The 16,693-nt window shown below is 49.1% G+C and overlaps 2 protein-coding genes across 5 annotated transcripts; one reads left to right on the top strand and one right to left on the bottom strand.

Moving 5' to 3' along the window:
- Nucleotides 1-360: 360 nt before the first annotated feature.
- LOC135116478 (uncharacterized) lies at nucleotides 361-5,473 on the top strand. 2 transcript variants are annotated; one of them, XM_064033964.1, is made up of 4 exons: nucleotides 361-401; nucleotides 631-912; nucleotides 2,395-3,707; nucleotides 5,281-5,473. In XM_064033964.1, the coding sequence occupies exons 3-4, from the start codon at nucleotides 2,424-2,426 to the stop codon at nucleotides 5,329-5,331; spliced, it is 1,335 nt and encodes a 444-aa protein (XP_063890034.1). In that variant the 5' UTR covers nucleotides 361-401; nucleotides 631-912; nucleotides 2,395-2,423; the 3' UTR covers nucleotides 5,332-5,473. The 2 variants fall into 2 exon arrangements, with proteins under 2 accessions (XP_063890034.1, XP_063890033.1); XM_064033963.1 differs by having other exon boundaries at nucleotides 366-912.
- Nucleotides 5,474-5,520: 47 nt separating this feature from the next.
- On the bottom strand, nucleotides 5,521-15,655 carry LOC135116477 (uncharacterized). 3 transcript variants are annotated; one of them, XM_064033962.1, is made up of 7 exons: nucleotides 13,126-15,655; nucleotides 11,513-12,899; nucleotides 10,976-11,086; nucleotides 9,384-9,991; nucleotides 8,582-8,723; nucleotides 7,374-8,168; nucleotides 6,834-6,973 (listed from the first exon to the last, which is right to left on the bottom strand). In XM_064033962.1, the coding sequence occupies exons 1-6, from the start codon at nucleotides 14,719-14,721 to the stop codon at nucleotides 7,381-7,383; spliced, it is 4,632 nt and encodes a 1,543-aa protein (XP_063890032.1). In that variant the 5' UTR covers nucleotides 14,722-15,655; the 3' UTR covers nucleotides 6,834-6,973; nucleotides 7,374-7,380. The 3 variants fall into 3 exon arrangements, with proteins under 3 accessions (XP_063890031.1, XP_063890030.1, XP_063890032.1); XM_064033961.1 differs by lacking the exon at nucleotides 7,374-8,168 and having other exon boundaries at nucleotides 5,521-6,973; nucleotides 11,513-12,896; nucleotides 13,126-15,654; XM_064033960.1 differs by lacking the exon at nucleotides 7,374-8,168 and having other exon boundaries at nucleotides 5,522-6,973; nucleotides 13,126-15,494.
- Nucleotides 15,656-16,693: the final 1,038 nt, after the last annotated feature.

Here is a 16,693-nt window from a genome sequence, read left to right as displayed (position 1 = left end):
AAAAAAAAAAAAAGGCTAAGTGAGCAAGAATTTCTCTGACAAATCACTTCTCTTTCCAATACTATTAGTGATGAACGATAATGAAAATACTGACTATTATCTGGAAAGTGAGGAGTGATAGTTAACCTAATGATAAGTGTCAGGGTGGGAGGGAGAGAGAGAGAGGAAACGCAGGTTACACTAGCAATGCCATGAAGAGGAGGGAAAGGTGGAGGCAGAGAGAAAATATGATGAAAGCGGATCTAGGGGGAGGGAGGAGGGAAAGGACGGCTGGAGGGAGGGAGGGAGGGAGGGAAGTGAAAGAGAAACTTTGTGTAGGAGGCGTGGTGTGTTGTGTGTGGTGTGTGGTGAAGGCAGTCCAGTTCCAGCCTGCTCGTGGTGACACAGCGACACATGCACTGGTAACACAGACACGCTAACACAGAGATACACACATACAACACACAGACAGAGACAAACATACACTGCATCTGTTTGGTGAGGAAGTGGTCCTTTCCTCACCGGGCTACAAGTTATTCATCTCATTTGGCAGTAAAGATATGACAGACTAATAATTTATAAACACAAACTAGTACAACTGACACACATACCCCCTACCTTTGTTTGCTAAAGAAGTATTCCTATTCTCAGTTATCTGGAAAAAGTGACTAACGTGAAGGAATAACTCAAGTGGCGACGTTTCACTGCAACAAATGAAGTGAGGAAATCAACATTGCAGTGTCCTGTAACCACTAGAGCTATTTAACAGACTTCAGCCATCGTAAGGGCAAGAAAACCTCGTGAAATAATACGTACATGTGCTTCTAACAGACTCGCACCCCGCATGTTGCGTTGTGTGTACTCTGAGCAGTGTCTGTATCTCTCTCTCTCCCGCCGCCAAGACCTGCAGCTGACGGGAACACAATCATACATGTAAGCTCGCTGTTTACTGTCTCAAAGTTTGTAGGCTGTGTAATGTATGTTTTTTTTTTTTTTTGGGGGGGAGGGGGTGTTTCTTTCACTTGTGTGTGGTTTGCAATGTAAGATTTTGTTTTGTTTCGTTTTGTAGTAGTAGTAGTAGTAGTAGTAGTAGTAGTAGTAGTAGTAGTGGTAGTAGTAATAGTAATAGAGGAAGTGGTATTACTAAATTATAACATAAAAACATAAGAAAATAAGGGAATCTGCGAGAAACCATTAGGCCTACACATAGCAGTCCCTGTACGAAATATAGTAGTAGTAATAGCTGTAGTAGTAGTAGTAGTAGTAGTAGTAGCAGTAGTAGTAGTAGTAGTAGTAGTAGTAGTAGTAGTAGTAGTCGCTATTGTAGAGAGAGAGAGAGAGAGAGAGACCTTTCTTTCTACGTAGTTGCTCATCCTCCCCCCATCCTCCACACACACACACACACACACACACGCTAGCGCGCGCGCGGTGCCCTTCCTCTCGTCTCACTTTCGTTTAGGCCCCGCGGAAACTTTCTCTGGGATAGAACTTTCACTTCCTCACCTTAGCGTCACGAGTTAACGCCGCGCCACCCACCGCTACCCAGACCACTGTGGAGTATTTGATTGCTCCACCAGACCCTATCCACCCTTTGATAAGCACGGGGAAACGAATGAAGCTTATACTAACAGTACGAACCTTAGCGTGGAAGTTATTGTTTTTTCAAGGATGTTTTTATAGTTTTAGAAATACTTTAAGAGGGTCTAGCGGAAGTTACTAGGCTTTGCAAGGGTGTTTTCGTGGTTCTGGTGAAAGTTAGTGGGATTTTCAAGGGTGTTTCATTATTTAACAAGCACAGGGGAACTGAATCTAGCCTAAACTAACAGTATGTAATGGTTTTCATGGTATTTGTCATATAATTAGCTTACTTCAGTCCGTCTTATAGAAACCGTATTCTGAAAAGTCTTGTGTGGGAGTTATTAGGCTTTGCAAGGGTGTTTTCTGGTTCTGGTGGTAGTCATTGGGATTTTCAAGGGTATCTCATTATTTTAATGGTAGTTTTAGTCTTCTTTCAGATCCTATTAAGCATCTTAACAAGCATAGAAGAGACTAAATAAAGCCCAAACTACACCTACACAAAGCCTACCTCCCTTGTTCCATTCTCCTATTCTCTCTTTGTCTTGAGCAAGCGTGGAAAGGGAATGCCACATAATTATGATTCAGTAAAGATAGAAAGTTTTGTACGTATAATTGTCACTTTCTTTTCGTCAGTAGAAACAGAAAACGACCGACGCAAGAGTGATCATGATTAGCTGCGATGAAATGATGAAAATTTGAGTGATTACCAATGGAAAGTTGGATGACAGGACAGTTTCCATATTAGGATGATTATTCACGCAAGCAGCCTTTACCCAACTCTCTCTCTCTCTCTCTCTCTCTCTCTCTCTGATGATATCATTGCTCTCTCTTTCCCAGCACAAGCACTGCCCCACGTCTTGGTTAGAATGCCGGTGTGGGCGCGCTGGACGGGGCTGCCGTGGGCGATGGTGCTGCTGGCGGTGAGCAGCGGCCTGAGGGTGCAGGAGGCGCCGGGCAGGGACACAGTGTTGTACCAGGCGCCGCCCACCTCCACCCTCCGAGATGGCCGCGCCCTGCCCAGCACCATCATCGTCTCCAGCCCAATGCTTCTGAAGGTCAGACCTAAGGGCACCCCGTCTTCCCCTAAGGCGTCCCAGGAGGCTGAGAGCGGCACCAAGTATTCCTACATCCCTCTCTCCCCCTCTAAGACACCTGAGGAGCCTGCCGCTCCCTCCAAGGACACCCCCGACCCCGTAGAGACCAAAGGGGCTGGCGTGGGCGTGACTTCCAAGATCAAGTTCCACACGATTCACTGTACGAGCGGCAAGCCGTGCTCCACCATCATCCAGGCACCCGTCAGAACCCACAACTACATCAGCAGCAGCAGCACCACCACCACCAACAGCAGCAGCAGCAGGAGGCAGCCCTTCACACAGGAACAGATCAAGCGGTATCTGCAGCAGTTCAGTCTGCGTCAAGGCTTTCGCTACGGCAAGGAGTTCGAGGAGAGCGGCACACCAGACGCTTCCCTGCAGTCTCGCAAGGAACGCATGCTCCTCAGGGATCCCAAGTGGGTCCTCCTTGACCAGGACAACAAATACGAGGAGCAGGACCCGTGGTACGACGAGCCGTGGAGTCCGGGGTCTGTGTATAAGTACCAGACGTACAGACCCGCGGGATTCGACCCCTACAAGAGTCCCGTCACGGACTGGGACAGCGTGTACGCTTCCTTCCCCAGTAGACAGTCTACCACCGAGCGCCCCAAGTACTCTCCTCCCTCAGGGCCACTCACTCCTAACGCTGGCCACGGTGGTACTTCAGGCAGACTCCCGTCGCGGCCACGCCCTCTCTCCACGAACGGCGTGTGGAGCCGCTACAGCACCTCCACCGTCACGCAGCTGGACAAGAACACCGGCCAGTGGGTGAAGGTGTCCTCGAGCGGCCCTCAGAAAGACAAGGCCTGGCAGTTCCCGTCCCGCTCGCCGCCCTCACAGCAGACGCAGGTCCAGCTGACAGTGCTAGGTGTGAACGAGGACCTAGACACTCCCCGCGGCAATGGAGTCAAGCCCGAGACGCACATGGTGGTGAAACCCAACGGCGTGCCCGGCCAGCCGCCCGCAGTGATCGAGACGAGTAGCTACCCTCACCCTCACCACCACCACCACCAGCAGGATAAAAAGTCACCCAATTCAGAGCCCAGCGGCGTGCAAGTGAGTGTTGTCCCTGTCTTTATCACCTCCTCTGCCTTTCCCACCGTCAAGGGCTCCTCAGACACGCCTCCCTCATCCTCATCCTCATCCTCATCCTCCTCCCCTCCCTCCACCAGTACCACTCAGCCCCCTGCCACTCCCAGCACCACCACCTCCGCTCCTAACCTCACCACCACCACCACTACTACCACCACACCTCCTCCTACCACGACAACCACGACAACGACCACCACCAGAAGACCACGTCCTCCTGCTCGCGTTTCTCACTTAGTCCGCACCACCACCACCACCACCACCACCACGACCACGACCACCACCACCACGCCGCCGCCAGCCACAGGGTCGGTGATGAGTAACCCGTTCATGGTGATGGCGGCGGTAAGTGCAGGAGTCGTGCCTGTCACTCTGGCCCTCCTGCCGGCGATCGTGGGGAGGCGACGCAGAAGGAGCTCAGTCCTCGGATGGAGGAGGGGCGGCCCGATTCCTTGGGGCATAGACAGGGTGGATGCCGCGGACGCCAGGTTGCAGGGGGCACTGAGACGCTACAGACGAGACTGATACTACAGACTCACGACTCCTGACGGTGACTCCTGACGGTATTGGCATGACTGTTACTGACACGACGACCTCCCTCCTACCCACCCCTCACTGCCCCGCCTGCTTCACCACCACGACCCCCACTTGAACCTCATCCTGTTCCACCACCACCAGTATCACCACCACACCAGCCACATGACGACGCCCCCACCCCACCTCTCACTGTCCCACCCGCTTCACCACCATGACCTCCATCCTACCTCCACATGACGCTCATCCTGTCCCACCACAACCATCACCCCCACCACCACAAACCCCACCCTATCCCACCCTGCCCCACCACAACTATCTCTACCCGTCCACCGCCACCCTCCCCACCCACCATCGCCCTCCCCTCCCCTACTCTTATCCCCTCTCCTTTCTCTCCTTTAAGCCTTGTCTGCAGTCTGTCCTTTCTGCTCCCAAGGTCGTGTTGACGTAAACAACTTTAGATCAAGGAAACGTTGACTACAACTCCACTTCTAGTTACCACAGCACAGCACAGCACAGCACAGCACAGCATCCTACCACAAGCACTCCCTCCCTCATGATGCTTGTAACATCTAGTCTTCCCATCTCACACTTCCTTCACGGTCTCCCTCTCTCACCCACACTCCCAGCATTCCTCCCATTCCTTTTCCCCCTCCCCCCCTCCTCCCTTCTCATCCCTATAAACACCAGATTACTAAGGTATCTATCCCTGTTGATGGTAGTAGTGATGATAGTTACGCAGTTAGTGGATACCTACACGCCAGACATTTCAAATCATATGAACCTTTAAGTAATAATAACGTAATGGTCTTTACCTTCCTTTATATCGATAATTCTTAAGCATTTAGTAAGTATGAAGTATGAAATGATCTCTGTATACTGTTTGGAACTAACGACACACTCTTGCTTGCCTTTACGTACGTGTGGTGTGAGAGTGAAGTGTCTTGTATCATCACTCTGCACTGTTTGGAATTGGTAACTCACCCTTGCTCGCCTTTCTTTTCAGTATGGCAAGCCAGTGTACGTCCACGGGAGCTTCGTACTAGTGAAGGAGTGAGGTGTGTGTGTGTGTGTGTGTGAGTGTGTGTGTGTGAGTGTGTGTGTGTGTGTGTTTACGAGAGTTCCTCATAATGTGTAGCTTGCTTAGGCAGTAGAAGCACTGACAGACTAGTAATTAATGATAAAATATACATATTTAAGTGTTTTTTTTTATTTACTTCCTTATTATAGTTTATCATTACACACACACACACACACACACACACACACATAGCATTCCTGTCCTCCATTTCAAGTCCCGAGGAATCAGTGTACAGTAACAGACCCGTCATGGTAAGACACACTAACACGCACTGCTGTCCGTCACATTACAACATGTACGGCATCACGAGACACAATAGTGAGGCGCTGCGTATAATGAAGACCTCGAGGGAAAGCCTACATGGGGTCTAACTACATCATCTCACCTGAATTGGCAGAAGGGGATCGCCTCTCTCTTTCTCTCTCCCGTCATCACCAGAGTTCTGAAGTTGGCAGCGGACTTTTCAAGATTAACGAGATTTCTGAAGATTAGTAGTTTTTTTTTTTTTCAGGATGATAGACAGAATTCTGAATATGAGCAAGGGGTTCTTTGATTAAAGAAGTGGGCATATTTCTGGAGACCGGTAGTGATTTTTTTTAAGATGAAGTAAATTTCTGAAGATTGGCAGCTGCTTGTCAATGACTGGCAGAATTCTGAAGATTACCGAGGGTATTTGAAGATAGTAGCCAGATTTTTTTGAAAATGAACCAGATTTTTTAAAAGAATGAGTTTCATGAAGAACCAGATTCCTGATGACTGGAAGCGGATTTTTTAGGGTGGACAGATTTGTAGGGATCAGTGGACTCTTCAGATTGACCAAAAGGTTTCTGAAGGTCAGCATCGGATTCTTGAACATGAACAGCAAACTCCTGAGGTTCTAGGGGAAGACTAGACCCAAAACGTGCCTCGAAGTCCTGCACTAAAGCTAGGATATATGCCGCTAAGGCCTCCGCAGTGGGCACGTCGAGGAGGAGGGCGGCGGAGGAAGGCGAGGAGAAAAATACTGACCTTCCACTGTAGCCAGAGCTGTGACCGTAGCCTCCTCCCGACATGTGACTAAAACCGTAGCTATGTTTAGAGGTGAAGAGGTGGAGCAGGAGGAGGAACAAGGGAACAATACCGAGGAGCAGGACGGCGGGTTTCTCCTCAATGGCCGCGGCGAGGTTCTGCAGGAAGGTGCTGATGGCCTCCGCTATGGCCTCAATGAAGGATGAGATCGCGTCGCCTATGGCCGTTATGAGATCCGTGATGGCCTCAGCGACCTTAGGGGCCACCTTTGACGCGTCCTCGGCGGCAGTGTTCAGGAAATAGAGATCTGGCGAAGGTACAGGTTCACCCTGAGACGGTACGAGTGGGGGATGCTGAATGTGTACCTCGTTTATGGCTATCGTCGAATTCCTCAAGGCGTTCAGTTCCCTTAGCGTCGTAAAGGTCTCCATAAGGGCCAAATACTCGGCGACCAGCGCTGTGTTGATGGGCCTGCGTGTAGGAAGCGCTGAAGGGAGGCTTGCAGTTGCTTGGTGCAATGGTGAGGCAGGTACCTGTGGGGTTGCGGGTCTGACAGGGACGGGAGGTACGTCTGGGAAGGGTGAAGGCGTCTGGGAACTCCTGCTGTGGCCTGGAACATGACGAGGCTTGTGAGGAACTGGAGGATATAGGATGGTGTTGTTGTCATTGTATTATGCACGGTAAGGTGGATTCGGAGCACGTGTTTTGTAGCACGCGTGCACACACACACACACACACACACACACACACACACACACACACACACACACACACACACACACACACTATGTACAATATATACAAATTATATACACTTGCCAAAGAGATTGGTGAGTCACATTACGTCTCTCTACTACTATATCTCATCGTTTATCTCTATCTTTCTCTCTTATTTACACATCTATTTGTCACTCTGTCTGTCTGTCCAACCTACCTATTTATCTATCTATCCCTATATCTATGCGCCACGAGACAGACAGACAGACAGGCCACGAAGTCACCACACTCACGGACGCCTTAATGGACATGAGGCGCGAGGGACGAGGGCGGCAGGCGGAGCAGAAGGGCGTCGTCACTGCTCGCCCCGTACAAACTCTTCAGGTGTTCTATATCCGCCAGTACCTGTCTCGCGAAGGCGTCCCTGTAAGCGCGGCCCTGCGGCATGAAGTAGACCCTCCTGTGGAAGCCGCCGTGCCTGCCGTACCCTCTGGAGAAAAACGGCAGGACCAGGAACGGGATGAAGAAGAGGAGAGCCAGGGCGGGGTTATCAGTTAAGGCTTGCTGCAGATCGCTAAACAATTCACTGAACGCCGATACTATATTGGTGATGAAGTCGATGATAGACTGAGCCAGCTGCGTCGTGTCCCCCACAGCGAGTGCCGCAGCCGCCACAGCCGCCGGCACATCCTGCACGGCGTCTTCCTCCAGCAGCGTGGGGTCGGCCACCTGCTGCAGGTCTTCGTAATCCGAGGCCACCATAATAACTGCTGGGGGACTCGCGGGGGGAAAGCCGTACAGGTGAAGCAGGTGGTCCGACAGCGCTGAGTAGTTGGAGAAGGGACTTGGCTCGCCATACACCGTGGTGGACGAAGGAGGCGAAGGTTTGTGTAGCTCACTGAGGTCTGGCTGTAGCAATGACGGAGGGAAGCCATATACACTGGTGGAAGGCGGCGACGGTTTGTGTAGTTCATTGAGAAGCCCTGGTTGTAGTAATGAAGAGGGGAAGCCGCCATAAAAGCCATCTGAGGTAAAGTCCGGGCTGGAGGAAGGGGCTGCGGGCTGCGGCTGGGGGAGGAAGGCTGCCGCTGGGGGAAGGGACACGCATGTAGTGGTCTGTGCCTGCAACACTCTATTTACTCCTGAATGGTTTGCTTGTTTACAGGTTACCACAGAAGCTTATTTGCATTAGTAACTATAGCATTAGCGGCAGTAGTAGCAGCAGCAGCAGTAGTAGTAGTAGTAGTAGTAGTAGTAGTAGTAATAGTAGTAGTAGTAGAGGTAGTAGTAGTAGTAGCAGCATTATTATTATTATTATTAGTAGTAGTAGTAGTAGTAGTAGTAGTAGTAGTAGTAGTAGTAGCAATATTAGCAGTATTAGTATTCATACTATAGGTATAAGTATAATTAGTATTCTTCCTCTCTCTCTCTCTCTCTCTCTCTCTCTCTCTCTCTCTCTCTCTCTCTCTCTCTCTCTCTCTCTCTCTCTCACCACCACTACCTTCAAAATCCCCCTCGGCAAGGCTGTGGATGAGCTGTGTCAGCTGGGGAGACTGTGGCAGCGGCGGTGGATGCTGCGTGGATGAGAGGGGCGGCGGCCAGTGAGAGGGAATCAGAGCAGTGATGTCACCCTTCCTGATCATCTGCAATGCACCGAATAGAGGATCAGATACCATGAAGGAAGATCTGATTCGTCTCTCGCTGCGGATTTCCAAATTCTGATTGTTTATTTCTCAGCAATAACACGATGCTTTTTTTTTTTTTTTATGAAGGGATTAGCAATGAAATTAATGATGAGAGATAACACAACCTAACTTAATCCAGCCTAGCCGTCAGGTGGAGACGCTTATGTTATGTTAATATTATCTCAGATTTGATCTAAACGATGCATATCAAAGGTGCTATTATGATTCTGCCATTGTGACGTGAAGATATAAATGGTAAATATATGCGTGAGAAGTGGCGATATATATGAAAGTAGAAAGCGAGAGAAAGAGAAAGAAAGAAAGAATGATGACAATTATTATTTAGTGAATAAATCCTATTGAAAATAATGACAGTAAGAGATAAATGTGTTGTAATTATTCTGATATCCTATGCATGAAATTGTATTGATAATAACGATAATAACACTACTACTACTACTACTACTACTACTACTACTAATGATAATAATAATAATAATAATAATAATAATAATAATAATAATAATAATAATAATAATAATAATAACAATAATAATAATGATAACAACAACAACAACAACAACAACGACAACAACAACAACACACACTTTCACCTACCAAATCATCATCCGGTGTCACTCTAGCAGGCATGAGGGCGGGCAAGGGCGTCCTTGTCCTGCTGCTGGTGACCTGAAGGGAAGAAGCGCTACCTTCTCTCGTCCCGTCGACACCAGAGGCCTTGTCACCTTCTGCCACGCCTTCAGGAGCACGGGAGGAGTTGATAGCTTTGTTCTGTAAGTTAGGACGCGGGGAGGGAGTAGGGAAGGGCGTGGTGTCTGCTCTTCCTTCTACTGGAGTGTTAGGCTGGAGTGGCGGGAGTGTTGTGTTCTTGTTACTAGTGGTGGTGGTGGTGGTGGTGGGTGTCCTTCCAAGGGAGTTTTCTTTAGTTTTCCCCGCCGTCAGCTTCTGCAGGAGGGACAGAAGGAAGAGGCGGTGCGCGGTGATCTCTTCCAGCGTAGGTCCATCGTGGTCCAGGATGCTGAGGCTCTGGTAGTACTGCGTCAGGCTGTCCAGGACCTCCAGCTCCTCCGGTAGTAGCAGCAGAAGGGACGAGGTGTTGTCCTGTTCCCGTCGTGTTAGCCCCTTGAGTGACGCCTCCTCGTCCTGCTGGGGAGTTTGTGATGTCTCTGTCGTGTTGCGTGAGTCGCGGGGCACGCCACTAGTTCCTGGGCAAGTGATGGGCATAAGACTAACTCTCTTACTGCTATGGTCGTTGTTACTGTGTATGTGACTGATGATTACATAGGAATTATAATGTAAGGCATACACAGTAACAGTCGTCATTTGTTACCATAGAACACTGTAATAATAATGGTTACATCGACACGCACACACACACACATAAGAAAAAGACAATAAAACGGTTCACACTCACGCAAGCACTTCCTTCCTTCCCCAAAGCCCCGTTACCCACATGAAGCCACGGTGAGTGAGTATCAGGCATGCAATCACCGCTAACGACCGATGCTCACACACACATGACTGCCGGTAATGAAGATGCGGTGGGGAAGGAGTAGGAGGAGGAGGAGGAGGAGGAGGAGGAGGAGGAGGAGGAGGAGGAGGAGGAGGAGGAGGAGGAGGAGGGGAGTGAGGAGTGTGCGTGCAGGCAAGGCAAACAGTGAAAGCCAGGGAGGGTCATGCACTGGTTTCCTGCCTGTGGTGCTTGGCTTGCTTCCCTCAGTGACACTCAGAGATGTATATATGAGAGGGTCAAGAAAAGTAGTGGAGGTATTAACGAAGACACAGGAGGAAAGATTAAGATAGTACAGTCATATTCCGATGGGGGAGGACCACGTTGCTTTCCTCAGTGACAGTCGGAAGTGAGTATGTAAGAAATAAGAGATAAAGGATAATGGGAGGTAATGGAGGTGGTACAAGGGATATGACAAGAGTGACACAAGCAAAATTCTCAGGATCAGTAATAACGATAGAACAAGAAATAATGGGCTCAAGCTTGATAAAGTTAGATTAAAAAATAAATAAATAGGAAAGAATTGGTTTTTAGAGAGTGGTGAATGGATAGAAGAGAATGTAAAACCAAGGGATACACGAAGCAGAAGCATACAATAGAGCCACATGCAAAAGGCTCATCCCAAACAGAAACAGCAAGAAGACACAAGCTGAGAAAGTTGTCTCCTTCAGTGACTTACCTTCTGTTACGTCCCTGCGGCGCCTCCCCGTCACTTCCCTGCCAGACACGTTGTGCGAGAGGGCGGCTACTGCTTCTCTGTCTCCTCCCGGTGATTCCTCAGCCTCCCAACCTTCAATGATAGTGATGGTGATATTACCGATTAACTTGAAAAAAGAAAATAAAAATTGACTAGAAGTGCTACAAGTTTATAAATACAAAATTAAAATCAGGAATTAAAATAAAAAATCAAATTAAACAACTTTCAAACGTTTTAAAGTCAGAAATTGCCAAGTAAAACACGAAGACATTACGTATACATAGACCCGTATTCAGAAACGCTTTACCCTCTCACCACGACTGTTTTCAAAGGCCACAGAGATGATTAGCCTGGTTCTTAAAAGTGTCTCTCCTGTTGATAATAGAGAAATCTTGTCAATTTCTCAATAGGACCACAAGAACACCCTTAATAACCAGTGTACTTTCAAGTAGATCCTTTTGAAAGTATATGAGGTGCGAGTATAAGTGTTTCAGAATATAACACTCACACAACACTCACCTTCCTGTCCCTGCATCCCGCCGTAAGAGGGACCCAGCCGCCAGCCACTCCCGAGCCCCGTTGAGCGACCACTTATGTCCAGGAAACGAGTGGAGAGTAGGGCGGGGATGGCCAGTCCTAGGGGGGCCATGAGAGCCACAGGGGCGCCGAGAGCTCCAAGAAGGGCCGTGGTAACTGGAAGGACAAACCCTGCAGCTGTTATCATACGACGCATTGTCTGGCGGCGCTCCAGTTCCTGCTGTAATTGTTGTTCTGGTTGTGGTGAGTCTGGTTCCTCTCTTTGTTCTGGTTGTGGTAGTGCTTGTTCTGGTTCTTCTTCAGGCTGCTGGCGGTCCTGGCGGTACAGACGGCTTGGTGTAGGTTGTGGAGATCCGGTTGGGTTACTCAAAGCCTTCAGGTTAAGCAAGGTAGCAAGGGCCAGCGGGGAGGGATAAGCTGGCACCCCTGGTGATACCCCGTACCCCGCCCCGTAGCCTCCACCGTGTCCCACCCCGTGTCCTACCCCTTGCCCCGTCCCACCTTGGAGTCTCAGTACATGAGCAGCGTCTGTACTCCCCCCGGGGCTTATTCTCCTGATGGGATTGAGCTGGAATGTGTAGTAATCATCCCAGGGTGAAGACGCGGCTCCTGAGGGAGTATTGTGATGGCCCATGTGGTTCTCTCCGGGGTAGTGACCCTGAGGACTGACCAAGGGGAGGTGCTGGGCTATGAGTGGTCTGGCTGCTCCCTGGGAGTCAAACTGCCCCGTCAGACTGCTGGATGCTGACGGAGGGACACGTGTTTTAGGAAGGGGACCGAACACCTGACGTAGTATCTGAAGGAGGTCCTTGGCGGCAGGTGTGAGGGGTGAAGGCACTGATGGGGGGCCTGGAGTAGGTGAGACGCTTGGTATATGTGGTAAAGGTAGTGAAGATAAGGGCGAAGACTCAGGGTAAGGAAAAGGACCTGGCCAATATAATGTACTCTTATCCATATTATCCAACAACTCTGGCCTCATGTTCTCTTCTAAGCAACCTTCAGAATGACAAGTAATATTGGCTGCGCTTAAGTGAGGTGCATCTGTCGCGTGTGGGAGCGGGGAACGGGCGGGGAAGTGTCCGGGAGGGTGAGGGATTGGCAGGAGGCTGGGGAAGTGGTAGGCTGGAGGGCGTGGGAGGGGTGCATATTGAACAGGGGGCTTGGAAGTTGGATGTTGTCTCGGCTGTTTCTCCTCCTCCTCCCTCTCCTTCTCCTGTTCCTGCTCTTTTTGTTCCCGTTGCTGTTGTTGTTCTTTTTCTTGGTGTTGTTTCTGTTGGTGCCTCTGCTGCTGGTGAGGCCGTTGCTGTGTCCGCTGGTGCTTCTGTTGTTGCTTCTGTTGGTGCTGTTTGCGCTGCTGTTCCTGCTGCTGCTGTTGTAAAGTTACGTATGATCAGATGCTGTTATGTAAAGACAATGTGGTGACAGTACTGACTAGTATCAACTGAGTGACGATAACATGCAAATAATTCAAATCAGAGCGACAGTAAATTACAAAGAACAAAGCAATGAAAAATCTCTCCGTTTCCCCCCTTCTCTCTCTCTCTCTCTCTCTCTCTCTCTCTCTCTCTCTCTCTCTCTCTCTCTCTCTCTCTCACCAGGTAGGAGTGGTCCGCCAAGGTCACAAGCAGGCTGGCAGGCACAACGGGGGTCTTGCTGGCTTGGATGCTGGCATGGGAGGGGGCGGGAGTCGGGTACTGATGGCTGGAACCACTACCACCACCACCACCACCACCACCACCACGATAAGGAAGGAATCCTGAAGATACTGCGTCGCCTTCGTGTACTTCAGGAACCCGATGCCCTGCGAGGTTGTGTGAGGGGTCAGGCTTGGCAGGGCGCATGGGGGAGGATGGGCGGCGGGACGGGGAGTTGCTGAGTAGTAAGTCCTCTGGGTTAACTGGTGTAGCTTTGGTGTGGGTGTTGAGGTGTGGGGTGGTGTTGTGAGCGTGTGGTGAGGAGGTGTGGTGTGACGTGGTGTTGGTGTGATGTGATGTGGCTTTGGTGTAGGTGTTGTGAAGGTATGGTGTGATGTTGTGAGGGTATAGTGTGGTGTTCGTGTTATGAGTGTGTAGTGGGGTGTTGTAGTGACGATGTGGTGTGGTACTAGTGTTATGGATGGGTGGTGAGGTGGTATAGTGAGACACGGTAGTCGTATGGACATTAAGAGGTAGTGATGTAGTATAGATATGATGCGGACGTGATGTACTGCTGAAGTCATATAGAGGGCGTGGCGAGGCAGCAGCATGGGTGTAACTTGACGTGTTGAGGCGTGGCGGGGTGTGGCGTTGCGGGGGACGTGGTGCATATGACACATTACGGTGGTGTGGGTGAGCTAGCGGGGTGTAGCGCAGTGCTGAGGGCTTGGCGTGGCTGGTAGTGCTGATACGTAGAGGATTCAACTCCCTTGCCTTTGAATCTGGGGACTTTACTGAAGGAGAGAGAGATAAAGGTACTGTAGCGCTAGAGCCAGGGTGTAAGGGCCACGTAGAGCCATTCTGTGTTCTGCCGTTATCCTCTCCCGTTAAAGGCCAGCGGCGGGTTCGGGTTCCACGTGCCCCAGAATCTGTTACGAGCCCTAGAGGCGCCGCAACGGTACCTATCTTGCTAGGTCCTGAGGTGCCTAGCGGGTCTTGCCTCTCCAGGACACTGCGCCAACCTTCTGCTAATGAGGAGCGGGTGGAAAGAGTCCCTGTTGTGTTTACGCTCGTCTTGGGCAAGTAACCGTGACGGAGAGTTAAGGATTGGTAGTGTGGATGATACTTCGTCTTTTCAACGGGTTTATATATGCTGGTGTTGGTGAGGTGTTTGGGTTTTATGTCAATGTGTGATGTGTGGTTCAGTAAGTTGTATGTATGTGTGCTGTTGTGCGTATTGTGTTTACTGTATTGTTCATCACGTGAGGGATTTGATATATTGCTCAGAGTACTGTTTTTACTGTCCATGGAAGTTTGAGTATCTTTTTCACTGTGCAAGCGATGTGAGTGTTTCCAAGCCACATAGTCACTCGGGGAAATCTCAGGTAACCTTTCACCTTCAGGAGAGGACCAATCAGACGCCGCCAGGACAAGAGAAGACCACAGCCACGCCAGGAAGCAGACGTGCAGCAAGGGGTGGCGGTGCTGGGGGCGGCTCCGCGATCCATCACCAATACCACCACTACCACTACTGCTGTGGGCGTCACTAAGAAGCATTGCCGCTCATTAAGGGCGTCAATCAAACCGAACCATGTATGGGGAATCAGTCCTCACCGTAGATTAGTTAAGCACGTCATCTTTAAACACACACGACTGAATGACTGACTGACTGGTTGATTGGGTTTCAGTGTCACCGCATCACTGACACTTAGATAGATTAATTATTTCCTTCTTATCTCTCTCTGTTTTTTTTTTTTTTTTTCTCTCGCACAACCACCACGCGTCACGAATCACAGTTGTCGCAAAGCAGAGACGCCGCGTTGAGTGAGCCGCTGATACCACCTGCTCAGCCCAGCACACACTGACACCACGTTTCCTCGCTCGCACTCAACCGCTGACCTCTTTACGGCAGCTCCTCCTCTTCCTCCTCCTCCTGCACCTCCTCCTGTTCCTCCTCCTGCTCCATCCTCCCAGAAATGTACAGTAATGCATTTTATCGCCTGCTCTCCTTTTACTTCCGTGTTATGGTCGCGAGATTCAGGCGGACGGATCAGAGATTCAAGTCTGGTCACGGATCTTGTTGCTTCGCCTCGCTCTTCGCCTCGTCTCACGCACTGCAGGCGCCATTTAACCTGTCCTGCGTCACCTGTGCTCTAAATACTCTGATTCTCTCTGTGTTATATTCGTCATGCTAACTTATCATATTTTCACGAGTTTTATCGCCTCGCCTCGTGCACTGCAAGACTCGCCAACCTGTCCTGCGTCACCTGTGCGCGTAATATTCCGATTATCAACGTGTCATCATTATCATTATCATCGTCGTTATCATTATAGTCACGGTAACCTGTATTCTCCCGTACGGCTAATAGTGGGAACCGTAGAGCTCGGAATGAGGATATTATAGTAAAAAAGAGAACGAGGTTGGAGAATGTTATGTCATCACTGCAATCATCACTGTGGTTACCTCTTGATTTCCTGCACTAATGGCACTGAGACCTGAGAGAGTTAAGGGATCACCAAAATGCTGCGGCTTGAAGATAAGACAGTCACGGAATGAAGCCTCACGTTTCTGTACCTTCCACACTTGAAACCGAGTTCTTGTTACATGAGAATTCTGGTCTAGGGAAAAAAAACTGAAAACTATCTAAAGAGGAAACTCCAAAAGTATATTCAGTGGATCTCTCTCTCTCTCTCTCTCTCTCTCTCTCTCTCTCTCTCTCTCTCTCTCTCTCTCTCTCTCTCTCTCTCTCTCTCTCTCTCTCTCTCTCTCTCTCTCTCTCTCTCTCTATATATATATATATATATATATATATATATATATATATATATATATATATATATATATATATATATATATATATATATAATTTCTTTTGTTGCCCTTGACCAAATATATAAATAAATAGTTCATATTGTCGTTCCCCCCAAAAAAAGTAAGCAGAAGATCCGGGAAAAGACCACTGCTCACACACACAAACACACTCTCTCTCTCTCTCTCTCTCTCTCTCTCTCTCTCTCTCTCTCTCTCTCTCTCTCTCTCTCTCTCTCTTTCCTTACCTTACTCTTCCTCCTTCATCACAAATCAGAAATAAAACAAAAAGATCTATATGATACGTCAAAGATTGTATAATTTTACGGCCATCAGACGCCATAACTGCTCTCACTCCATTTTCAACTCGACACGCACTCACTCGCTCACTCACGCACCACCTCACCCACTCCTAACAATATCACCATCATCATCAGTCTCTGCCTCGTATCATTAAGCGCTTTGTTCCCTCGTCACCAGTATATCCAAAGCCCAGAGAGGAGGTAAATCGTGTTTTTTATTTTTTTTATTTATTTATTTTTTTATTTTTTTTTTGTGTGTGTGTGTGTTTTCCCATTGACAGTACAGAATACGTGCTAAATTATGGCTAGGATGAAAACACTCGGGAAAGCCTTAGGAGCTTACCCAATAGCCAGTTATAAGCTGTCGAGATTAAAGGCAGAAGAAAAGTTTAACAGTATGGTGCTGTATGTAGGAAAG

The sequence above is a fragment of the Scylla paramamosain genome, chromosome 31, assembly GCF_035594125.1.
Source record: "Scylla paramamosain isolate STU-SP2022 chromosome 31, ASM3559412v1, whole genome shotgun sequence".
NCBI lineage: Eukaryota > Metazoa > Arthropoda > Malacostraca > Decapoda > Portunidae > Scylla > Scylla paramamosain.
This window is presented reverse-complemented; position numbering and strand designations above follow the sequence as displayed.